This window comes from Perna viridis, chromosome 2 (assembly GCF_037379345.1).
Source record: "Perna viridis isolate PV_CMFRI_1.1 ecotype Kerala chromosome 2, ASM3737934v1, whole genome shotgun sequence".
NCBI lineage: Eukaryota > Metazoa > Mollusca > Bivalvia > Mytilida > Mytilidae > Perna > Perna viridis.
The window spans coordinates 65,936,037-65,964,034 of record NC_142446.1 but is presented as its reverse complement, the minus strand read 5'-3'; the positions used below and the strand labels follow the sequence as shown (position 1 = coordinate 65,964,034).

General features: G+C 31.8%; 1 protein-coding gene across 1 annotated transcript; it reads left to right on the top strand.

The window, feature by feature from the left end:
- Positions 1–13: 13 nt before the first annotated feature.
- LOC148626531 (CD109 antigen-like) lies at positions 14–27,442 on the top strand. The gene is made up of 37 exons (XM_088570583.1): positions 14–121; positions 521–599; positions 974–1,137; positions 1,771–1,796; positions 2,087–2,246; positions 2,954–3,024; positions 3,652–3,777; positions 4,553–4,592; positions 5,496–5,580; positions 7,318–7,414; positions 7,838–8,047; positions 8,415–8,654; positions 9,338–9,439; positions 10,522–10,584; positions 12,291–12,485; positions 13,015–13,164; positions 13,692–13,802; positions 14,241–14,304; positions 14,807–14,987; positions 15,570–15,687; positions 15,967–16,080; positions 16,379–16,468; positions 17,006–17,143; positions 17,527–17,665; positions 18,023–18,199; positions 19,103–19,184; positions 19,530–19,686; positions 20,025–20,114; positions 21,641–21,818; positions 22,494–22,714; positions 23,242–23,394; positions 24,160–24,222; positions 24,680–24,789; positions 25,171–25,327; positions 26,100–26,202; positions 26,997–27,088; positions 27,381–27,442. The coding sequence occupies exons 2-37, from the start codon at positions 538–540 to the stop codon at positions 27,381–27,383; spliced, it is 4,332 nt and encodes a 1,443-aa protein (XP_088426709.1). The 5' UTR covers positions 14–121; positions 521–537; the 3' UTR covers positions 27,384–27,442.
- Positions 27,443–27,998: the final 556 nt, after the last annotated feature.

Genomic DNA, 27,998 nt, shown 5'->3' with positions numbered 1-27,998 from the left:
GATCAAGTCGTAATATTCAGTTTTCATGTATATTTTATAGTGTCAGGCGGTCGCATAATTGTAAGTTTTTAGAAGGCAGGGAAAGAGGAAATTATTTCCTGAAAGACCTAATGAACAGTTGGTAAGTTATTATATTAGTGGGGAAAGTTATCTACTATTGGACTGTTCTGTAGGATACATCTCTCTCTCTCTCTCTCTCTCTCTATTTCACAATACAATGTTCTCTGAGAGTACATCCCTATTTCCCATTCATATATAATTCATTGATAAAACATGCTACATATTTGAATATTTAACGTCTTTATCATGTATCGTATTTTACATTTCTACATAATTATAATTCAATTTACCAAAATAATATGGAAAAGCTTGTTTTTTTTTCATTTACTCTGATAGTGTAAATAGACAAATCAAACTTTCAATATGGTTAGCTTGTTCAAACCATGTTTCGCCCATTGCCTGATTCTAACAGAGACTGACCCTGAATAAATAAGGTTTAATCTGATGTATTGTTTTTAAGGAATAATAGACACGAAAATGAAATGCTGTGTGGCTTTTGTTATACTAGTGTCAATGGTAGGCATTGGAACATGTAAAAAGTGAGTTTTTTTTAGGAGTTACCTACATTTTTAATCAATCAATGAAACATCTAAAACAAATATTAATCAGAACTAATCGAACACTAAGTTACATACAATAGAGAAGAATGAATTATTACAACAACAACTTGACAAAGTTCATTTCACAGTAAAAAATAATAGCATCAATTAAATCTATTAAATTTTCGACCTTACCCTTTAAACATACGAGAGTGTTAGCAATTATCTCTAGAAAGAAGTTAAGAACAAAAAAAAATATATAGGAGACCAAAGGGGGAATAATTCTTCTATAGCTGAGCAAGCTTTGTATATGTTATACTGCATTTATATCTGCTATTGTTTGTCCTTAAATGTTGTGCATAAAAATGTTTTAGTACGTATATGGTAACAGTTCCTCAGTCAATACGAGCAGGAGAGGAGTTTAGTGTGTGTTTCGTACCTCTAGCGCGACATCTTGGTCAGACCAACATACAATTTACACTATTAGATAGGAAAAATAAAACCATAACACATACGGAAGAAGATAGGGTTTTTGCAAGTACGTAAAATAGTTAATTTCATTCATTAAGAGGGTGTCAATGCACATCTCAAATTTTGTTTTCAAACATTTTATTTCCATTTCATATGACCAATAATGCTATCTCAATATTTAATGTTGTTTGTTTTGTTATATTTACATGCAGCCAATAAAATGATAAAAATTATAAAGAAAGCACCGAAATTCATTGAAAAAGGGAGATAACTCTTTATGTTTCGGAAAATATAGTTGCTTTGTTATGGAACTTCTGAGCCACCCATTGTTAATTTAAACATTCCTTATAATATATGAAATGCATTTGATGATATGAACATTACATTAGTACAAGAATATTCAGTGGACAACCATTATCTTGGTCCACCGATAATTTAGGATTTTCCTGAGTTTTACATGAATAAACCCTTGAAATATTCGGCGAAAAAAAAGCAAAAAACATACAAACAAATTTCCAAATGATATAAATCTTTAGAAAGAAGAGAAGTCCTTTGCATAGAATGTTTTCTGTTTGCTTATTTCTTCGTCTCTGTTTTTTAACGTTTCAACCAGCCGTGTTTTTGTACCGATTAACCTTCGATTGAGACCTCTGCACCTATTGTTCCCTTATTTGATTAATTGATTGATTGTTGATTTCAGAAGATCCTATTGTATTTAAAATCAAGGTAAGTGAAACATTTTGTTAAATAAAGTTAAGTGTCGAGTTTGAATCAAGACAGACAAAAAAAATGAATTAGCAAAGATATATTCGAATTAACAAAACAAATCAAATTCGTCAGGAAAAAAGCAAAAAAAAAACAATAACATATTATGCCAAATAGATGTCAAAAGAAGATTGAAACAAAATTCAAGCCACGTTCAAATATTTAGCAAGAATAGCTTTCTTATAAATTGGTTCCAATATTCTTGCAATAGTAATACATATGTACATGAGTTATGTACATGACACATATAGGTTCCCCTGAATGTTACCGACAGTTACGGTTATCAACTGGATGTAAAAGCAGTGGGAGGTATAGCATTTGAGAAAAGAGTCATCAATATCAGGATGTCGTCTAAAATATCATCGATATTCGTACAGACTGACAAAGCTGCTTATAAACCAGGAGATCTTGGTGAGTTTATTACAGACTCTGAGTAAAAAGATATTCTTTATGCTAACTCCGTTTTCTATAGTTTACCTGCTTAATCAACTGTCATAATCGATAGAATAAAGAAGTGTTTATGTATGAATTTAGACAGGAGATGTTCTCACAGAAACTATCTAATGTGACTGATCATTTATCATTATATAATATGGCAAACTAGGCTAGCTTATTTGTAGTCTTTCAAACAGCTTAAACAAATATTAACAGTAAGTTCCAATCCATATCGGTTTAACGTAGTTTTTTTATCAAGTGCAACGTGTACGTATTTTACATGTGTCATTCTTTCAAATCTAGACTGTAAAACGTTTAGATATTTCTCAGATCTAAAACGTACTGATATGGTATACATATCTGTATAATTCAATTCGTTTATCTTCTACCGTATATACAGTGTCTGATCCATGGATAAGGTTTCGGATTTCGAAACCCTCTCTTTTATAAGAAAAGACTTTTAATGTTGTGTAGTTAAAAATGCACACACATCACTCTATCGCCCTTTGTATCAGTTTCTGGATCGAAACCCCTATTTGTTTTTGATCAGGTACTGGTATTTGAACATATAAGCGCGTACAATCAGAATAATCGAATGGTCAGGTATTTAAAAATTGGAAGTTATTTGCTACAAAATGTATGTAAAACGTTATATTATTGAGTTTGTTAATCTTTTGTTTCAGTTCAATTCCGTGTGCTTGGAACTAATTCGAAACTTAAACTACTTAAAGACCCAATGAATATAATTATTACGGTACGTAAGCTTATTATGTATAAGCGTAACAAATCCTATATGCATAAATCTATTTATAGAATTTATGCTACGTTTTTTTATAAGGAGAACATCTGTTTTTATTTTTGAATAATCATATTTAACAATACATAAAGTTAATTGTTAAACATGCATACATTGATATTAAACAATTGAAAATAAACAGACAGTGAATCATTTTAGTGTACATTCACAATAATTTAATTTGAATTAAATTTGTTTTGTCATACATTAAAACAGTGTCAAGTCTGTGCTCAATGCAATATTTGAGTCGACCCATTATATAAAGCAAAATAATAATATTAGTAGTATTACGATTTCCTATCCCCTGATTCAAATTTCTATTTTCCCGTTCATTGAACTTTATAAAATTGACATTTCATTCTATATGAACTAAACAAGAGCTTCTCCTCAACTATGATGTCAAAAGGTTAACTTCTTGTTATCGGTATCTTGACATATAAATTGAGAAAAATCATTTAGAAAAGTGTCAATATAAAACCAAAATATTAAAGAAAAGAGTTATCATTGAAAGACCCAAAAATAGTGTAAACGAACAGCTACTTATGATACAATGTTGTTCTAAGGGTATTGATTTAAATATCACAGGACCCTAAAAACAACAGAGTGGACCAGTACATAGAAGTAAAGCCATCGTATGGAGTATTTACAGGGTCATTCCAACTATCAACATTAACAAACCTTGGATCATGGAACATAAAGGTCGAACAAAAAGTAAATATACATCAATTATTTCTTGTGAATGCAACCGGCAATGAATTTTTATTAGGTAAACAACTAATTATCATCAAACGGATACAAAAATATCATTTTATCTTGTTGAGTAGTTGCAGACACTCAATAATTGTTTATTTGTAGTTAAGTATTTCTCGGTCTAAGGATCAGGCAAAATCAGGTGTGGCACATGAAAGAAAAAAAAAACGCAGCGATTTAATTGCATTAAACAATTAATTATACCTAATAACCACAAGAAATAACCATCAAAGTGTATGTAAAATTTGCCTTTTTACGATATTGATAGGTCAAATTTAGGTCAAAAATAGCGGGAAAATTTTCCCGCACTCTTTCCCTATATAAGAAGTCAAAAAAATATCTACGTCACAGATGCTTCAAGATAAACTTAAATAGCTTTTTGGTTGTGTTCTAGATGTTCCGAATATATTTTAGGCAAAAATTACTAAATTGAGGAAAATGATGTGTCACCCATTGGCTGATTCTTACACAAAATGGTACTTAAAATTGTTTCTTCATTGTTTATTCTCAATTCTGAACTAATGTTAAATGATAATGATAATAAGTCATGAACCAGTCCTTAAACGTCAACTTTTTTGTCTGTTTATCAACTATTTATGGTGTAAACATGTCTTTGTCCAATAATAATACTTCGACTGTCACATATATGCTTTTACGTAAAATATTTGATTCTAAGATTCATTTTACTTTTGAAGCATATATACAAATTAACCGATAAATATGTGTATTTTTTTAGAAAACGAAGTATACAAAGTCATTTACAGTTGAAAAATTCGGTTAGTATAACCTTTTAAGTGATATGATCATTACGAATCATTTGTACAACCGAACGTCTAGAGAAATGTGATAAAAGAAAGAGGATACCCCAAACAAATTTAGGCTGTTATCAGTTACTAACTAAGACGCAAGTAATGTTTCAATGATTAAATTTGCGAATGAAAAATGCAAATACTGGCCTTATCAAAAGTATGTCATTAATAATTCAATAACATATACTCCACATGAAAGAATAATCGAAAAATGAAAAGAATATATTCCAAGTATAAAGGCCATACAGCGACAACAGACACACAGCAAAGAACATGAGATAAACAAAATAACACGTGAAAAGATACAAAGAAAATGAGTTCGCACTCCAATAAATACAGGGAGCATTGACCAGGTGTACCAAAAGGGTAAGCGTCTTCTCCTTTTCTAAAATAGCCACCAGTTTGCTAATAAAATGTCAATTCCGGATAGACGGGAAAGGAAAGGAAAACTGACATGCTGAACCAATAAGAAATGCAGAAAGATAGACCATAATGATCAATGAGTTTATAAGGACGATTATAAAGTTCTAAAATGATGACTTTAATCTTGTAGCAACATAACCCTGTTCCAGTCTAGCACGGTTCAAGGTAAAAAAGTCCGCATTGTTAGGCAGGCTTTGTCGTAATGTATGAATTGTGATATGAAATCTCCACACTCAGGTGCTGAAGGAACGTTGCCACAGATGAAAGAAAAGTTGATGCTATAATAATACAAAATAAATAAATAAATTAATAATAAGTTTGGAATGAAACTATTATTATCTACAAAAAAAATACCAAAATGAAAACATAAAAAAAACCCACTGAAATAAAACTGTAAGTTAAAATGTATAAGTTTATCTATCTAATTGCTCCCTTGTTTCTTTTCAGTATTGCCAAAATTCGAGATGAATATTGTTTTTCCACCGTTTCAAATGCGAAGTGATAATTTTTTCAGATTCGATTTAGTTGCAAAGTAAGTCTGTAATTCCATATTGCATTGATGATAATGAAATTGTAAATCACTCAATCTGTCGCATAAATTATGTATTTAGCCTTCCAAATTAACACATATATTATATGAAGTGTCATAACTACTTATTGGTTTAAACATATAATATTTCTCAGATTATAGTTAAGCAAAGAACTGTTAATATTTATTTTTAATATGCTATGAATACATAATTAAAATGTTTATCGTATATTGTGAAAGAAATATCGCATTATTGCTGCACACCTCTCATCAGCAGCGTTATAATATCTAAAAGTTCAAAATTAGAAATATATATATATATATACAAGTAGTATTTAAAACTAAAGATACTGCAATGTGTTCTTTTGTTTCTCAACACTTGTTAATCGAAACGATTAACTGACTTTAGTGAAATATTTGTGAAAACTGCTTACCGTTAATAAATAAATCAAAACCGACAATATAAGCAAAGAATCATAGTCATTTGAATAATAATAAAAAAAAAAAACCCAAAAAATAATAATAAAAAAATAAAAAAAAACGATAATTTGTTAGTTTGAAAATTTTCATAATCATCGTTTTTTCGTTTTTCAACAAACGGTGGACATTCCAATGGGAACAAATTGTACTCATCTGCTTGCTTACCTATTTTATTTACTCTTATGACGCTGACTTTATAGTTGAACTTATCCGAAATCAAGAACATCCTAGATCCTAGATCGGAGCTAGATTCTTTGATCTCAGTTTCCGCCATATAGATGACGTATTACAGTTAAACAATCTTCGTTTCGGGGATTTGTACATTACATCTACTCCAAAGAACTCAAGATAAATGATACCACAGTTACTGTGAAGTCAACCTCATATCTTGACCTACCCTTAGAGATCGATGGTAAAGGGAAACTATTGACAAAACTATATGACAAACGTGATGACTTTTCATCAAGTATTGTCAACTTGCCTTACATCTCTGTCAATATCCATTCAGCACCTTAGTAAGGAGTTTTCTTATCACACATCATGCGTTATATCAGAGCTTGCCATAACTACACAGTTTTGTTTGGATCGCACTAGACTTCTTACAATACGGCTTCTGGAACAGGGTTATGTTGCTACAAAATTGAAGTAATCACTGCAGAAAGTTTATGATACTCATCATGAACTCGTGGATCGTTACAGTGTATATATCCATCTGCACCATAATAAAAACTGATTTGTTCAACGTGTCATAGTTTTCCTTTCCACTTTCGTCAACCTTGGAGTTGAATTTTATGAGCAACTCGGCGGATGTTTCTAGAAAAGCAGAGGACGCTTACCCTACTGGTGCACCTGGTCCATGCTCCCAGTTTTTAGTGGAGTCCGAGTTGCTTCATTTGCTTTTGTTACTTTGTATGTATGACTTTAGTTACTCTACGTTCTTTATTGTGTATATCTGTTTTCCATGTCTGGTCTTTGTCCCTGGATTACATTCTTTTGATTATCGCTATAATATTAGTTCTCTTGATTACTCTCTCTAAAAAACAGAGGATGCTTACCCTCCCGATGCACTTGGTTCATGTTCCCAGTTTAAGTGGAGTTTGAGCAGTTCATTTACTTTAGTTACTTTTATGTATCATTTTAGTTATTTTATGTTCTTTGTTGTATTTGTCTTTTTTCCATGTCTTTTAATTGTTCATTATTAAAAATATGAAAAGGAACAATTGAAATGAAATGAGTGCGCTATGTTTTTTTAATAAACAGGTACACTTTTGGAAAACCAGTGGAAGGCAAGGTAATCTTGAATATCACAAGGAGATGGGGTCGGAACAACAATGATGTCATCACAAAGCACTTCAAGGTATAAAAAATAAAGATAAAGAATATAACAAGTTATGACTACAAATCTGTTAATATAAACGAAGATAATTCTTAAAAAGAAATCTAATGTTGAGATGAACTCTTATGAAAATTAGTATAGATATAAAATGAAGAAAATTAATATAATAAGCGGGAAATTTTCGCTGAAAGGCTTAAGATATATCTACAATTTGAGGTAAATTGTTATGCATCGTACACGTTCTTTCCATGGTTTACTTCTACAACCTGATTAATATTTATAAAAATTCTAAAACCTGTATACATTAACAAAACACTATACCAAACAGTATAAAAAATAGAGACCGTTTCATTAAAAATAAATACCGGAATAGCAATGGATGTTGCATACACGATTTTGTCCTCTGAAAATTTCATCTTATATTAAGTAATTTTGTCTTATTAGATGAATGGAAAAGCTTCAATAAGAGTGCTTATGACGGAAATAACACGGTTCGGTAGCTATATAAACGTGAAAGCAAAGCTTGTAGAACGTTTAACAGGAAAGAGCGCAACGGATTCTCAATCAACGAGAATCTTCTACAGACGAGAAAAGTTAACAACATCCAGTTCAATGTCAGACTATTTTAAACCAGGACTAGATTATACCATCATTGTGAGTAAACAGCTTTGAATTAATTTTGTGATAATGTATGAAACGAACTCAGAAAGCGAATTGTTGTTTGATTATATCTATCTTTTTTCATGTTGGAATTGTTCTCTAATATTGGTAACGGTTGTCCGTGTAGCCATTGTTAAATATTAAGCTAATGAAATATTCTTTTTTAATTTACTTTTTTCGGCTTTTATTTGTAACTAATTATTTTATTCTATATAAGATGGAAGAACTGTCGCTGAAAATATGTCATTTTAAATCTTTCGTCACGAAGCTGCTTAAAACAAATAAATAAAAAAAATGACAATTTGGAACCTTAAGAATTTCTTCTTATTCTTTTTAAAGTTGAAAATCTCCATAATTATAGATTCGAGCCTCTAGGCAAGATGATGCTCCTCTTGAAAATCCACTTGGCACAATGAATATAACAGTATGGTATAGTGTTCTTAAACCAATCAAGAAAGATTTTAATACACAAGAGATGCGGATATATCCCGGAAGCACAGAAGAAAAGATACTGTGGTCAAAGGACATACAGATCTTAGACGCTGGAATAGCTGTTGCAACTGCTAAATTTCCAATAGCTGCTGTTAGAGCTAGGATTACTGTATGTTCTAGTGTATTGCCAAACATTTTTTTTTTATATTTGCGTTGTTGCATTCATACAAAAACACATACAGATATAAGGTTGGAACATTGTACACCTGAAGAAACGTGTAACGTACACAATCTAACACACTCAATACATAGGAAAGACATACACAATTCCAACGAATTATAAAAGTAATGTTAACGTTCATACACACGACACGCATTCTGCACGAAAGCTACATAAACAAAGCACAAAGCATTAATGACTGTGACCCCCGAAAATTATCTTCTTGATTAGTGTTTAATTTCGGAACTAAACAGTCTTAACAATTCAGTATGATATCCTATTTTTTTGTATGAACAGAACATGGACATTTTCTACGTATTGTAAAACACAACTTACTGCACTACAAATATGTCCGTTAATGAAATTTATGAAGTTATAACTACTAACAATACACTTTGTTAATACAAAAGAGAACTGAAGTATTCAAATTGACTAACAATTACACTATTCGCAGTACCAAAGTTGAGCAGAACAATTACACATTCTTGTCATAGATGATTTGATTGATTGAGTACATAACGATAACAACACTATACACTAAACAACGACATTACAATAACTAGACAATAAGTGAAACACATATAATTTGAATGGAATTGAAATTGAATTTATCTACCATTTTCTGTTGACAGGCAGAGTATCGTAAAGCGTATGCTTACAAATACCTTTCTAGAGCTTATTCGGCAAGTAACAGTTTCTTGCAAGTTACCATAGCTAATGACGCAAAAGCAAAGGTAAATACATGTTCAGGAGGCAAACAACAGTTTTAAAGGAAAAACAACAAGAAAAGTAAACGATTTCAGAGTTACTACCATCAGCGACTTAGAACAAAATACTTGCGTAGTTCAAAATTCATGATTAATCATATATAAGATGCACTCAAAAGCAACAAAATACCGTTCTACCAGGATTTGTCAAAGGGGCACTATGTTTAATAATTGGAATTGAACATCAATGTTTAGGGGTCTCAAGTATTGTGTTACGGCATAAAAAAAAGCAAAAACTATGACTAACAGCAACACATGATATAAATGTCAACGTCATTGAGTGAAAGTGACTTCTTATGAAATGTACTTCATATATAGAAGAAAAAATCATTGGAAAAGGTGAATAACCAAAATATATTGCTGAGTGCCAAGCCAAGATTTAACGAGTGTGCGTTATGTGTTCCATGCACTAGTTAAATCTCGAGACATTATCAGCATGCGTAATTATAATATGGTTATACACGATTATCCTATTTATTATATTTAGGTAACATGTTGCATATTTAAACTGTAAGGTTACAAAGTTTTAAGCTAGAATAGCCTTATCGATGACAACCAAAATTCTAGAAGACTTGTGACAATTTGTCAATGGGTCGCTGTTCCATATGTTTAAATATTACACAAGGTTATTCTATATTCAGCTTGTTTTCTCATTTGAATATACTCGGTCCTTTTGTCGGCACTTAATGCATAAAGCACGGAAAGTTCCGCTTAATATTACGTCCTGACAGACTGATATCAGGTGCTCACTGATGTTATTGTTTTATCATAATTCCGTGTTCATCATCGTTATGAGACTTTTCAGAATTGATTTCCCATAAAACCTTTCATCATTCACCACTATAAAAATTATTAAATACACCGATTAAATGACACAAGATGCAAGAGTCATACAAAAAATAAACATATTTTAGTCAGACAAATCCTGACAAGTTGCCTTCTAATAAGTTAAATAAAAAGCCCTTCTGATGGATTTCTTTATGATGTTGGAAGTGTTTAACATGATATGATTTTAATTTAGTGTGCTTCTAACCTTGATACTTTTGTAGCCTGGAAGACGACTACCCCTCATTCTAGAAACAACAGACAAACGTAGATGCATCAACTATAAAGTGAGATTTTATCTTATTTACACACTCACTTTATCACGAATATAATCAATTGGATGAAATATCCCTTATATAGCACAATGTATATCTTCTGTGAAGTACCACGTATACTTTTGCAATAATATTAATAAACAGTTTTTTGTACTCTTTTCACCATTTATTCAACAAATATGTAGTGTAGAATTGCATGATGAATGTGAATGTCAATTGCAATCTATCGAAATTCATTTCAAAATTCAAAGATGATGATATTCGAAAATTGCAGTGAAAACGTAAAAAAACCTAAAAGGTTTTTACAAACCTGTCTAAGACGGGATGTATTATGGTATACCGTTGTCCGCCGTCCGTTCGTCGTCCATACTTATGACAATAATTAAAAAAACTTTCACCCAACTTTTATGAATTTTTTTTCATATCTATTGACGTAAGCTCCCTATCGATTATTATAAATTTCAGATTTTTTTCCCCGTGTAATGACTTTTTATACTAAAAAAGGGAGATTATCAAGTTTTTGGACAATAACTCAGAAACACTTATACCAATTTTTTTTTAAAACTTTGGTGAATTGTTCATATCTGTTGACGGCAACTCCCTTTCGTTTTTTTTTATTGATTTCAGATTTTCTGTTTCCGTGAAATGACTTTTTATACTTATATAGGGAGATTATCAAGTTTTCGGACAATAACTCCAAAACACTACAGCCATTTTTTTTTAAACTTTGGTGAATTGTTCATATTTATTGACGTAAGCTTCCTTTGGGTTTTTTTTTTTTTTTTTTTTTTATCAATTTCAGATTTTTGTTTCCGTGAAATGACTTTTTATATTTAAAAAGGGAGATTATCAAGTTTTCGGACAATATCTCAAAAACACTAAAGCCATTTTTTTAAACGTTAGTGAATTGTTCATATCTATTGACATAAGCTCCCTTTTGATTTTTATTAATTTCATTTTTTTTTCGTTTCCTTGTTATGATTTTTTATACGTAGAAAAAGGGGGATTTTCTGGTTTTCGCGCAATAACTAAAAACATTTTGGTCAACTTTCATGAAACTGGTGAATTGTTCATACCTATTGACGTAAGCTCCCTTTATTTTATTATTATTATTTTTATTTGTTTTTAATTTCTGATTTTTCGTTTCCGTGTAATGACTTTTTTTATAGTTAAAAAGGGGGATTATCAAGTTTTCGAACAATTACCCAAAATCACTTTGGTCAACTTTATGACATTTTGGTGAATTTTTCAGATCTACTGACAAAAGCTCTTCTTCGATTTTTATCAATTTAAGATTCTTCGTTTCCGTGTAATGACTTTTTATAGTTAAAATAGGGGGATTTTCAAGTTTTCGCACTATAACTCAAAAACACTTTCAATAACTTTTATGGAACTTTGTGAATTGTTCATATCTATCGATTTAAGTCCCTTCAGATTTGTATAAACGTAAAATTGTACGTTTCTGCCAATGAAATTTATTTTTTGAATAATCGTTAAAAAGGGACCATTTATTAAGTGCCAATTATTTGTGCATGTTGTATTTCCTTTTTTTAATTTTTTTTCAATTTTTGTTAGGGGGGGTGTGGTTTGAGGATTTTTACAGGGATCACAATGATCATATAAATTCATTAAAAGCACAAGCTAAAATGGCAACGGGCGTATCATGCGCTTAAAGCGCAGCTCTCTATTCTGCTTATTTGGGAATTCATTTCCTTCAGGTTTTTGCTAAAGGCTCATTGGTAACACAAGGAAAGTGGAGATGTTGGTCAAAGAAACAAAGAGTGAACATTATGATTACTAACGATATGGCTCCTACTGCCAAACTTCTTGTCTATTATATTCGTGGAAAGAATGGAGAGATTGTTGCAGATGCAATTACATTTCCAATTAAAGATATCTTTGGAGTCAACAAGGTAATACAATTATCATTAATCTATATGGTCAACAAAAACATGAAATGAACAAGAAACAGGACAAATTAGTTTTAGTACTTTAAAACACTTGCTGTTATCTTCTTGTATCATCAATTCATTGTTTCAAAATGTTGCAAATAATTTCATTATCATTATATTACTCATAAGATCGCGTGACATTTGCGTTAATCAATTTAAGGAGGTAGACCTAGACCAAGGGGCATAACTCATACAAATCATTGAACCGTTTGTGTAAGGCATTTTACATTAATCTCATGTAAATATAAAAGTAACTTGGATTGATTTCATTCTTCAAATGTTCAAATGGAAGCTTGATAGGCGTTGGGGAAATTGAATATGTAAACATATAACTTGAGTTCAAGAGTTATGACCCTTACCCTAGGTCTACCTCCTTCAAACGGCATGTCATAATTGTTCAATTATTTTCGTCTTTTAAGAATAATATGTTCTGGAAATATTTACTATATATATGATAACATTTTTATGTTAACTTTTTTTTTATAATTAGGTGTCTCTAAAGTTCAACAAAAGCAAAGTTCTACCAGGGGAAAAAGTTGAACTGAAGATTAGAGCTGAACCTAACTCACTTATTAACATTTTGTCTGTGGACAAAAGTGTTATTCTCTACAAAACAGGAAATGATATTACTTTGAGAGATGTGAGTAATAACCCTTTTTAATCTTTCTTGTGGAAAAGAAAAAATAAAACAAAATTGAAAAAAAATTGAAACAACAAACGAAACAAACAAACAAAAAATTCGACGTGCGGTTAGACTTTTTTTTTAGTAAACAACCTTTTTCATGGAGACAATTGAATGTATTTCGTCATCTTTTCCATTTTGGTACACAAATAAATCCAAATTTCCAAATGTACAAGTGAAGGTAAAGGAAAAAATCTTATTAAGCGTCTGTGATCGCACATGCGTGAAGAAACAATAACATAAGTTCTGTGGAGCTTTTTATCCAAAAGCGAGATTTACATCCATTTGGTATAGCTAATTGCGGAAGAAAGCTCGATGTTTCAGGTTGAAAAATCGGTGATATGCCCAGGTAAGGTAGTTGCCTGGAAACCTGGACCCCTGTAAAGCATGACCCATACACATCGGTGTTAAACTCGTGAATATAAGTTCAACGCTTTCACCTCTTTAACCACGTGGCCACCCTGCTCATATATTTCTATTGGTAGGTGATGAATGAACTATCAAGATACGACAGTAGATATTCTAGGTTCTTTTGGGGATGGAATTTCTGGTTTCCCAGACGAGTTCCAGGAGTTGACGCATTTACAATTTTTGATGTAAGAACATTTTTATATGCTAGAAGGCATTTACATTATAATATTTAATTCAATATTATCTAGGATTATATTAATTTTTTTATTGAAAAGCCGTAAGAAAAAAAGAAAAGAAAATGTTGACTGATATTTTTTAATTACAGTATAGCGGGTAAATAACGCGGATGGCATTTGTTTTGCAATTTACTCTAAGAAAAGAATATAAAATGTTTGTGGCCTTTTTTTTGTGTCTTTGGTTGCGGTCTCCTTGAAATTGCTATGAGTGTTTGGTCTACAATTCGGTGAATCATTACGATTCTGCACTCCTCATAAATAAGGCGCAAATTCGAACCTCGTAAAAACGTCCCGCCATATGGTAGTAACGGTGCTTTTTGCCATAAATATTAACACTTTAACAAACCTTCCTAACCATCACTTTCAAATAAAATATAAATATTACAGCAAACTGGATTGTATGTGTTGACAGATGCATTGTTATACCAGTACATATCCGACTGTCAAGGAAGTAAGTGAACATGTAAAATAAAAAAAAAAAATCTTAACTTTCGAATTTCAAAATAAAAGAACTATCTTTTTGTATTTAAAGTAAAGATTCTTGAATTAAAATGATTTTCTGAGCCAATCATTGGCGACGTAAAAGCCTTTATACTATACATATGATATACACATTTCATTGGAACTATAAACAAATAAATACATAAATGGGAAAACAATTACATTATTCTAGCCTTTCCATACGATTTGTTTGATTATTATATTGAAAACCTATAAGCAAATGTTTAAAAGTTATCATCATCTAAGAAAATTTGAAGTTTTCTTTTTACAAATACATGTATCAAAAACATATAGGTTACTACAACTACACTCGTCAGCACTATATCACTCAGAAACACAAATCGCACCAATTCGTCCAGAGGAAACGTAACATGAAATACTCTGTTATACACATAATCCAGATGGTTTAAACGTTTACTAATGTATTAATATCTTTTATAATGCTGTTGAAGGTTCAAGTAGCCATTTTAGGAGTTCTATGGATTCTGGTCCAATGTTTGCAAGTGCCCAGGCAGGCCCTCCCGGTCCAACCAGTACTGTAGCAAGAGGTACAGCACCAAGTACCCTGGCAACACCAGCTCGCACTCGAAAAAGATTCCCAGCGACATGGATCTGGGCAAATACAACAACAGGGTATTTATCTTTACCCAACTATTTGTATGAACGGAAATATTATCGGAACAAAACTTATTCCGTTTTTTAAAACTGTATGTATATATATATATATATATATATATATATATATATATATATGAAAGGTCCTAGTTTCCATCGGTCAGTAATTTCCAAAATTCCTTAAATAATACACGGGGAACAAAATGACAATGAAAAAGCTGATTAAAAACAATGGTGCAGACCCTAGCTCATGGCCAGAGTTAATTAATAATGACAATATTGAGAAATTTGTATACGTATGTTCATCCAAATTGTTTTTTTGGGCATTGCAATCTCAGCTCCAAGATCAAATATATCGTAGTTTTAATTAATCCCACAATTTAATTTAAAATTATAGAAATAAGCATGAAAGCATATAAAGTTGTCCCCAGTTTCTTACTTACAAATATAAATTCAACTCGCAGCTTTTTCTTTTCACTTAATGTTAGTGCAGTAGGAATCTATTACAAAACAGTGCATTCAATGTATTCATTATCGATCTAAACACTGTAATTAGTAGATTACATTTTTGAGCAAAAAACATGTTTGTTACCTCTGCAGATCTGATGGAACAGCTGTATACAAGACTACCGCACCGGACACAATAACAACATGGGTCACATCAGCGTTTGCTGTCAATCCAACATCCGGGCTCGCATTAGCGACTGAACTGGAAAATGTAAGCAAGGAATCACGCAGTTATGTTTGTATTTTGGAGAAAAATAAGACATTTGTCGACCTTTTCTGAAGATTTAACGCGAATATCATAATTAGTTAGAATATATTTTTTAGATAACATGTACTGTAAAAGAATAAAAAGGACACACACATATTGACTAGAAATGTTGAATTTACATACATTTTTTGAAAAATAGCTTAAGTGCCTATAATTTATAATATGGAACAAATAATTCGAAAATCGTTAGGATTTATGATACGTGTAATGCTTTTGCTTCAGATTACTACCTTTCAAACGTTCTTCATGCGATTTGACCTGCCTTATTCTGCAATTAGAGGAGAGGTTGTAATTGTACTTATTTCCGTTTGCAACTACTTACCACGTGACCAAGAGGTTTGTATACGTGTGGCGCATCCGTCGGTTACCAAATTTAGTCTGATAAATATAACTATGACGAAAAATCGTTTAACTTTTACCTTCATATTTATAGAAACATTAATTACATGCTTAGAATCGATGACGGTGGATTTGTACCAGTTGCACTCTTAAGCATTTCTCATGACGACGAAAAAAAACCTCAAAAAAAAAACAAAACAAAACAAAACAAGGCAAAAAAAAAAGAAAGAAACAAAATGTTTAAAACATTTAAATTTATATATATACTGTAATTCGCATTGTTGCTTGTATGTAGGTATATGTCACTATGGCTAGTAACAGTAACTTTTCTTTTGTGGACACAAACGGTTTGAATATAAATCCTGGCCCAAATGGTTTGACAAAGGTAAGTATTTAAAAGAAAAAAAGATGATTAAAACAGTTAATTACCACGTCCTCTACAGATGACTAATTAATTATGGGTTTACATCATATCGACAGATATTTTATGCAATTCAGGACAATAACAATATATCAATCGATTAGACCCTGCTTTAATACTGGTCCGACATGCTTAGCCGGAACTTAATTGCGCTTACCTAAACGAACACATTGCTTTGTCTTTAAAATTGTGACTGTTTACCACAATGGTGGTAAAATAATTTTGAAAGTTGTACATACTGATGGAAAATGCATCATGCATTTTGCTAGTAATGCATATCATATGTAATAAAAAATGAACACAAATTGTAGCAACCAAGTTTTCAATTATCAATTGTCAAACATTACAAATTGACACATTAACACATCACACTTCAATTTTACAGCTTGATAAAATATTGTGTAAAATGTAAAAAGTATGGCAGTCATTTTTTGTTTATTCATAGTAGCGTGTCACAACAAAATGTTTACATTGTTTCATCACATTAAACATATATCATAGAAAATCAGAGTAAGCAGCAATGGTATAGAGGGAGTATATATACCAATAATACCGACTAAGGTAGGAACCATCACGTTTAATGCTCAAGCTAGGTCAACAGAGGCTGCTGATGCTGTTGAACAGAAATTCCTTGTAGAGGTAACTTTTATTTTCCTTCAAACTCATCTAGACTTAACTATTAAAAACATTTCGTTAGTCGAAAACATTTGTAGGTAGTTTGGAAAAAAAAAATATAAAATGGAAAGAATGAAAATGATACACCAGCATATTTCTCGCTTATCCTTATGACAAAATTTAAATTTAGTACAAAAAAACTAGTTGTTCACTATAAAACTTAATATATATATATATACAAAGTCAACACCGGAAAAACAACACAGTAATATGATTATTTGATTAAGATTTATATATTAGTTCATAATTTTTCATGTATCATTAAATTAGTTGCGAGGACTTACACAATACATTTAATGTAAATGTAGAATGCTATATTAATATATTAACTTATATATATTTTTTAGGCTGAAGGTAGCCCTCAGAGTTATAATGTGCCTTTCCTCATAAATCTTAAAACTGCAAGGAGCTTTTCCGCGTCTGTGTCTATATCGTTTCCTCCAAACTTTGTAAAGGACTCTGAGTTTATTAAAATACAAGTAATCGGTTAGTGTATGTTTTCAAATTTATAAAATGAACTTTGATGAATTATTGTATTGCTTATTAGTGCAATCGTCATTCTTTTATCAAGGTTTACAAGAATATCTTAGTACTAAATGTTTCTTTGAATCTTATTCTTTATATAAACATAAACCAGGAGAACAGGCAAAGAAAACTATTTGTTAAAGTCATTTGAAAATAACCAGAACTTCAGCCATTTCTAGATACAGTTACTAGTAATGTACATATCATTAAAAGCAATAAGACAGTGTATCATGTCCTTTTACTTTGAGTATATGAAGTACTTGTATATAATGTAAATTCATTTAAACATTTAAATACTTGTATATTTTAATATTCTAGGTGATCTAATGGGACCTGTGCTGAATAATATCCAAAATCTATTGCGGATGTCTTATGGTTGTGGGGAGCAAAATCTTGCCGTTTTTGTTCCAAGTGTATATGTTAGTTCTTATCTGAAAGCCACCAACAGACTGACCCCTGAGCTTGCAGAAAGAGCACAAAGATATCTGAAAGCAGGCAAATGAATACTAATTCACCAAACCCTTTTTAAAGATTTGCTCAAAAACAATTATTTTCTTACATTAAATCTTACTTCCTGCTTAACGTTGGCATTATACGCGATTGCAATAGTTTTTATTTATAAAGCTAGGGAAATTGTGATTATATACATGTGATCAATATCTCTATTGTGATAGATATTTCACAACAAGACAACATTTTAAAGATTAATCAGTTACTTCAATTATCTGTTGCTAAGTTTACGATACAATTTATAAGATATACTTATTCTACAAATAAAGTAGTTAAATTGAAATTTCAAGCAAACATCAACATTGAGATATCAAATTGTATATCCTAATGATGCCAAACTGTTATTCAACTGTTATTTTTTATGAACTCGAGGATCTTTACGGTGTATCCTTCCGCACCATCAGAACACATTTGTTCAGGTGTCGTGGTTTTCATTTATTTTTTCATCTACCCCGGACTTGACATTTTATGAGCAACTCGGCGGGAGTTTCTAGAAAAGCAGAAGATGTTTATCCTATCGGTGCACCTGGTCCAGGCTCCCATTTTAGTGGCGTCCAAGTTGCTCCTTTACTTTAGGTACTTTATATGTATTGTTTTAGTTATTTCATGTTCTTTGTTGTGTGTGTCTGTTTTCCATGTCTGATCTTTGTCCTTCGATTACATTCTGTTTATTTATGTTTCAATCTTGTTTTCTTTGATTACCCTTTCAGTTGATTGGCTCTATTGAATTCTATAACCAACATTGCTGTTCTCTTAAACCCATTTGTTTTGTTTTGTTTTTAACCAAATCTTCGATGTGGTTAAGTTCCGAATACTCATACAAAGGACTAAAATTAATAAATTTGCATGTAACATTGTAAATAAATATGATTAATTTATTTTCACTAGGATACCAAAGACAGCTTACCTACTCCAGAAGTGACGGATCCTTTAGTGGCTATGGGAATAGAGACAAAAGTGGTTCTACATGGTAATATACAGTGTTTTAAACAAGACATTGTGTTCGGTTGGTACAAAAAAAAATAAATAAATAAAAAAAAATAAATAAACAAACCTTCACCCCTCCATTTTGTAACGATAACGAATTATCAAGACGATCTATTGGCAATTTTTACTTACTTGGTACATCCCCTCCCCATTCGATAATACACAGCTTTTGACATCCTAAATGGTTCATATCAAAGTATTAAATAGTAGGTGCATAACACAAATATGTTATAAAAATTCTGCGTAACGAAAGGAAGAAAGGTAGGAAGTACGGACAACGTGAGGGGACTTAAATGATTAAATTATTAGAAACGTTTCTGTTTTTTAGGTTGACAGCTTATGTGATCAAAGCATTTTCTCAAGCAACTGAATTTACATTCATTGATAAGAATGTTATAACTAGAGCAATTCAATGGTTGTTAAAACAGCAGCAAGATAAAGGATACTTCAACGAACCCGGCATAGTTTTTAGCAAATCATTGCAGGTAACATATTGTCCAAAGACAAGGAAAAGAGAATGGTTTACCTATTAAGTTGTGTTCATTTCAGTATGTTATAGAACAATATTTACTCGGTATAAAAACATCCTAACGACTGGGTAAACCGCCAGTAAAAAAAATCTAAGTTTGAAGGGCACAATTACATTGTTTGCGAATAAGCGGGACTTTATATAACACTCACGTTCTAGCTGTATACTTCATTTCCGAATTACATCATTTTTAACAGAACAAGCAGCCTTCATGTTTCCGATCTGTGCATAGATATGAAGTTGCTGACGTCTGTTATTTTTTTTTATTTATGCTATTAAATTGTGATATTTCAGGGTGGATCTGCATCAAGTACTAGAAGTTTGACTGCATTTGTACTCATAGCATTGGTTGAAGCTAAACAGAATAAACAGATCGAAGTTAAGGTAACCTTAATAAATGATACCCTTTTGTGCTAACGTTGGGGTAGTAGATGAGCATGCGTAGAGCATGCTCAATATACACTTCCGCGAGGAAAATTCTTTTGTTCTACCCAAGCCCTACCTCGAGGAAGTGTCTATAGAGCATACTCATCAACTTACCACAAAAGGATCTTTTAATCGTATTTTTGTTTTTTTTAAGTGTAGTATTCAAAAATTATCATTATATCAAATATATGGAGTTACCCTTAGGCTACACAAATCAAAATCAATTTTAAGTTAATTACACCTGTTGTTTTAATTTACTCTTTTATGTATAGCAACATCATGTTCTATATACTTACAAATGCATTCAATCGTTTCCTTAGACAAATCCTAGTCCAACTTATTAATCCTTTTAGTACATATACACAAATCACACATAAAAGAGGCACACACACACACACACACACACACACATATATATATATATATAACGCCTCAGAATGTGACGACTCTATTCGCTACACTGCTCCATCGGATCAAATTGATACAAGGAAGACTCGTACCGCTGTGACATCTATGGCAACACCGCCTGCACTAAGTGCAGCGCCCTAGACCACTCGGCCAGCTAGGCTATATAAAAATATAGCTTTCGCTGGCCGGGTCATTCCTCCTCGTAGGATTAATCTAGGGCTGTAACTTAGTACACGATGTATGGTAGTACGGGACAGTTCATCGAGGTGTTATTATGTAGGATAGAGGATCAAATTAATGATACATGTCACAACAAATCAATATTATAAAACATCTCAGAATGTGATGACTCTATTCGCTACACTGCTCCATCGGATCAAATTGATACAGGGAAGATAACGTAAACTTATGGAAGGGTCTGAAAAATTCCCAACGATGTTAGAACTGTCAATTTTGCGAAGCAAATGTTTGGTCGTTCCCTCCGCGGGACTCGAACTCGTACCGCTGTGACATCAATGGCACAGCGGTACGAGTTTCGAGTCTCGCGGAGGGAGTTTATTTAAGGCATTTTTATTTTTTTGTTTGTGCTGCATCGTCATGACTGGACGATTCGATACCCATTAAGTTTGCTGGTTGGCAGATTCCTTTAGACTTTATACATATATATATATATATATATATATATATATATATATATGTTATATATGTAAATAACTGAAAAAATCTCTGTGTTTGACTCCTCCGTTTTTTTCTGGTCTCGCATAGATAAAATAAATGTTCCGAGAAAATAAATATTATTCAATAGAAAACAACAACATGAATATCACGTTGTATGCCTTCTATAATTTTCCTTAATATGACAGAAGATATTGACACTCATACATACAATACATGTAAGGGAAAAGCTTCCCATTCTAAGATATATCGGGGTTGGGGAATGGTGTAAATGGAAGGTAATACCATTCAAGTGCTGTAAAAGTTTAAACTTTTTGAAGATACTAAAACATATAAATGATATATATGAATTTAACTGTTTGATAGTGGAAGTGTGACATTAATGCGTCTTATATCTACAGATACAAAAAGAAGTCGACGACGCTATTTCCAAGGCAACGTCGTACGTAGCAGCTGGAGCACCTTCATCAATACGGAATGTTTATGAATTGGCCATTTCCTTTTATGCGCTTATACTAGTGAAGCATTTTTCTGCAACTTCACTTCTGAGTGCACTTGAAAAAAGAGCCAACACGGAAGGTAAATTCTGTAATGTCTAGCATGGCAACGTCTTTTGAATGCACATTGACCTACCTTTGCATCTATTTTACACAAAAAAAACCAACAAAAAACAAACAAACAAAAAAAAAAAAAAAAAAAACAACAACAAACAAACAAAACAAAACAAAAATAAACAAAAAATCACAATATAGTATGCCTTCTAAGATTCTAAGATATTAAGATATAACGGGGATGGGGAATGGTGTTTACATGTATATATTTTCTTTGCAGAGTGTAGTCTAATATTCTTTGTATAATGTTAAGTAGTAGTCTTTGTAAGAATCATCTAAATTCTGTAAGATGTGATACACCCCAAAATGCTACACATTTTTATTTTTGATATTAAGTTGTTTTGAAGGCCTATATGATATATAATTATTCATTTCAATTTGTCTGCTCTAAGGAGATAGTCCAAATTAAAAATTGTTCAATTTCTATTGTATTTTTGTGTCATTTACAGAGTTATTTCATTTTATTTTGAATTCTACAGTGCATTCTGTATAATTATTATCTCCTTAAAGCCAAGGGTTATATGAAACGCCACATATTAATTTCTGTTTCCTTGTGCTTTTTAAAAAATATAAAAATATGTATGGATTTCAACCATGTAAAACATTTTACTCGAAACACTTCCTATTGTTTGTCTAAATTTAGATGGTCAGAAATACTGGCAGCTCCCAGATTTCGACATTTACAAAATTTCTCAATGGAGGTCGTGGAGACCACCAAGGTCAAGGGCAAGAGCTGTTGACGTTGAAGCAACGTCATATGTGTTGTTAGGGTACAATCTTAGAGACGACCTAGATAACGGTATACGAGTGCTTAAGTGGTTAGGAAGACAGAGGAACCCTTGGGGAGGCTTTATTTCTACTCAGGTACAATGTTCAGCACCAGACGTTTTTAGACGTCATATGACAATAAATGACTTTTCTACCTGTCTTGTCTCTTAAGAAAACACCATAACATAAAAGCTGCTATTACAGCGAAGTGAATTATATCGAAAGAGACGAAACAAGATAAACGTATTCTGTTATATCTACGGACAATGTTTACATTTCTACTTGTCTTGGTAGTAGCTTTTTATACATGTAAGCTGAAATGAAAACAACATATACACTGTTGTAACAGTGAAGTGGATTGTTTTAAAGAGACATAACACAACAGAGGTATTCTGTTATCTCTACGGAAAGTGCTAATAGAACAACATACAGCTTTTTGGTGGAAGCATTTCATAATTGTTTTCTAGTGATTGAAATAAATTTGAGCAATACAAAAATTAAGAAATAAAATCAAATGCAAGTTGTTTCTTGAACTTTTTTTTAGAAATTAAAGAATATGTAGGTGTAAAAATTACCAAACAATCATTCACTGATTTTGATATTTGCTTTTTTAAATATCATAGGATACCGTTATTGCCCTACAAGGTTTGACCCACTTGGGAAAGAAGCTCTATTCAACCTCAACATCAGTCACAATTACTGCAAAAGGAGATACATGGTCAGGAAAAACATTTAATGCTAACAATGCTAATGCATTGGTCCTACAATCTGAGGATGTAAGAAATTTATTCTTTATTTTTTCTCATTTGTCGATAAACCTGTATATCTAAACCCTTCAAGAGTTCTAAAACTATCGACCAAACTTTACGACAAACGTGATGACTTTTCATTTAAAATTGTCAACTTTCCTTTCATATGTGGCAACATCCTTTTAGCACCTGCATGTGGAGTGTTCATATCACAACTGATACTTTATGCCAGAGCTTGCCGAAACTACGCATCCATCTGCGCCTTGAAAACTGATTTGTTTAACGTTTCATAGTTTTACTTTCCTCTCTCGTCAACCTCGGGCTTGAGCAACTCGGCGGGTGTTTCTATAAAAGCAAAGGATGCTTACCCTACCGGTGCACCTGGTCCATGCTCCCAGTTTTTAGTGGAGTTCAAGTTGCTTATTTGCTTTTGTTACTTTGTATGTATGATTTTAGTTACTCCATGTTCTTTGTTGTGTATGTCTGTTTTCCATGTCTGGTCTTTGTCCCTGGATTACATTATTTTGATTACCGCTATAACCTTGGTTCCCTTGATTACTCTTTCTATAATGAAGACATATATTGATATACCTATATTGATGCTATTCGTTAACGTATCATGCCGATGACTTTTGTTTTAATGTCAAAATATTGCGGAAAAAAACGTAAAATTGTCGAAAATTTACACTATGAAAACAAAAAACAAAAACAAACCAAAAGCACGAAAGTGTTTATTGTGTTAACGTAAGTTCATAAGAGTTGAACAATCAAAATATTACTCTGTATTGGTAGCTTCCAAAGTCGGTAAGAAAGATCGAGATAATAGCAAGAGGGCGTGGTATCTGTCTGTTAGAGGTAATTTAGCTTTAAACAGATTTCTAAATATTCTCTCACACTGTTTATTTGTTTAGAAGTACAATTCAGTTAAAGACTACTGTCTGTAAAAATATACATTTTAAGTGTGTGCCTCATGCTATTAGAAATTGATAGGCCTTAGAAGAGAATAAGACAAAGCACTGAAATTTCACAAAACGGATACAACTGTATATGCAGGAAACTAATGATAGATGTTTCAACTATGGTGCTAAAATGAAACACTTTTAACCAGACATTAACTTCTCTTTCAATTTCCAAAATGAATACAAAAATTACACGACGGGGAAGCGCTTAGTGAAATCTCTCGGAGGTTTACATACGCTTGCACGCAATCAATACTTTATAAAAAAGAAAATCTACTCAGTATTTGATTTGTGAATTTATGAATATTTGAAATAAACAGGTACTTATTTCTGTCTTTTCGATTTCTGTACAGACTGCAGTGTTCTTTAATGTTTTTAAAGAAATGAGACAACCTGCCTTTGAATTGAAACCAACAGTACTGAGAGATTCAACAAGGGGATTTGTACTAAAAATGTGCTTCAGGTAAATCGTAAGCCTTAACTGAATATTCTGTTTTGTTTGAAACTATAGTAATTTAGTTTTTCTGCAATCCAAAGTAGGACTCATTGTTCTTAATACTTTTTCCGCTGTTCATTGATCTGTCAAATTCGAAAAGAAAAACCGAAACAATGTTTTATAACTCAATATTTTCACGTAGTTATTTAACGATAAAAAATAAATCTGTGCTTGTACATGTACCAGTTTCACAAACCAATTGCAACATTATATCCCTTTGATTGACAGAATGAAATGTTGGAAATATAAACCACTAACAGTATTGCAAAAAAAAAATTGTTAAATCAATCATTTGTACGGGCTAATTGCTGATATGGATTATCAAATGATGTTAAATGTTTGATTTAGATGGTTGAGAGCTGGGCAAAGTACTATGGGTTATCTGGAAATAACGTTACCAAGTGGTATGGAAGCGGACTTAGGTTCATTAAATACTAAACAAACATTTGGACAGTTTAAGAAAATTGAGAAAGCTTTCCGTCAAATAAATCTGTATTTTGATGCTGTAAGTTTTAGTTTAGGACCGGTCCATATCAAATTCAGACACTGCCCATGGTTAAGTGATTCATGGTGTAGAAAAACCCATGGATCAGATGATGATTATTTGGTCAACATGTGTTATATTTTTATGTGACAATAGTCGTTTCAGTAATTAGGTCTGTACTTTTGACAAAACTACACTTTAACTTCCCACTAAAATCAACCAAATCAAACCAAATCAAGAACGATAACTCTTTCAAAATACTAATTTAATGTACAATCTATATAAATTTTATCTCAAAGGCGCAACCCTAAATGAAAAACTAAGACTGCTTATTTAATCTATAATGGTTTCTGAACAAGAAATAAAACTGAGTTAAGTGGGTTTTTTGACATGCATAAATCACCTCCGGTCTGATTTTTATAAAGACTGCTACCTAAATCACGTATGAACAAATATTGAAATTGAAAAAAACACACTGAAAGACAAAACTGCCAGTACGTTTTACTCATGTTGTTAACAAAAGTCGGAAGGTAAAACAACGATCAACAAATTGCATTGTAAACAATAATTACTCCTTTTCATTCAGACATAATAGATGATTATTATCAAAAGTAATTTAAAATGAATTCGGGATTATTAAAACAATATCTTATTTTTCAATATTTAGTATGTGCACATTCCTTCATAAATACTACAGAGCGAATGACAGACTACATTTTTACATTTTCCACACGTTTTAGTTGGAAATGTGCTACGTGTACATAAAATCAGAATTACCAGTTATTATTTTCAGATTTTATCAAATGAAATGTGTATAGAGATTAACGTTGATAGAGTTAGTATGATCGCTCGTCATAAACCTGTTCCATGTCGACTGTCTGAATATTACGAACCTAGTGAGTAATTATTCATTTTTATCCACTACATTGTAACGGTCGTAACTTGCTACTCTCAGCTCCTATGTCTATCGGTCTTTCTGTACGTCCGATCCTTAAAACTACTTATTAAATCTTTGAAACAGAGTATGGGGTTTTTGAAATGCTGATGGATAACTTGTTTTGATGATTTGATAAATAAAGTATGTCTCGCTTAGGTTGTTTTTTTGTCATTTTTATTTTAATATGTCCGAAAAGAAGCATTAGTAATTTCAGGTCCTTTGTGACAGAAGCTTATTTTAATGAATATATTATATCAGTTCTACGTTAAAGGTTTATTTTATTTTGTGACATATTTTAATTACTTTTAATGAATGTCGGAAGTTGAAATCAAGGGAAGACCATTTGGGAGAAAAGATTGATACGTAATAGTGTCGGCTGGATTGATACTAAATTTTATACATACAAGAAAACATTTTATTTTTATTGCATAAGAAGCAAAATAAAGTGTAGGATACATATTTGTACTGGTACAGCAAGAAACAGTTTCAATAACAGGTTCTTATACCATTTACAGAAAAATGTTTGCAGAAAAATAGCTTAAACAGTATACAGCAAAAAAGGTGAATTGTTCACACATGGTTTAAAACTGTATTTGCCTATAGCTTTACCTAGGCAGTTGAATTCAGTCCAGCACAGATCGATCAGAACATGTGTTTAGCTTCTTGTCAATTCAAATGTGGTATATACTTTGAGAAGAAATAAAAAAAAACAATTATGGCATAGATATTTTATGTACTGTTTAATCTAAATAGGTAACGAAGTAATTGTCATGTATCAATCTAAAGCACTGGCGAATGCGACTATTATAGAAGTATGTGGTGCTGGTAATTGTATACAACTCAAAGTAAGTACTGGCTTGTAGAGTTTGTGTTAACTTTGCAGTGAAAACCGTCTAAACTGTATCCCTTCTAGACCTTGATATTTGTTCGGTTAAGGAAAGTGTTAAAGTGTCTACTTTAGACAGAGCCCGACTATTCGTGTTTCACAAGCCTTTCATATATTGTAGGCAGCAATAAAACCTTAACTCTACAGTGTAAGTAACCACCTTTATTTTCTACATATGTAGTTAAACCGGAAGACATTTGATGTAATGAAACACGTTTATCATTCTATTAATATTCTTTTATATTTTACAGTGATTCTACCGAAGTACAGATAAAGGAATCAAATACTTAAATAAACTGTTACAAATGTTTTAGCTTACTATTTTAATTATCAAGTTGCATCTTGTCGGTCAGTGTCGACTCGAAAGGGCTACATATGTTGTTGAGCTGATTATTCATTCGTAGGCAAATAGTCATGGCTTTACCAAAATACAAGGGTTATAACATTTGATATAATGGAATGTTGAATTTTTTTTATTCCGGTCCTCCTTTTTAATTGAGGGTTCTCCTTTTTCCGCAATGGAAGAGGGAGGTTAAGCGCTATAAAACCTAGATTTAACCCATAATTTCGTCTGCAGTGCCTATACTAAGTCAGGACCATTGCGGTATCAGTTGCTCCGGTGGTGTAATATCTATTTTGCCAGATTTATATTGGACTTGACATGATTTGATTATGGATCCGATTATTGTTCGGTAATTTTGTTATTACCTTTATTTATGTTTTCAAATTTGTTTTTGTAAAAAGAAACGATGTATCTAATATCAGATCATTTGTGCCTAAAGAGTGATTAACATGCTATCGAAATGAAGTTAAACAGTCGACAATATCAAGTGAGGGACATTAAGAATGTAAATGTAAATACCACATAT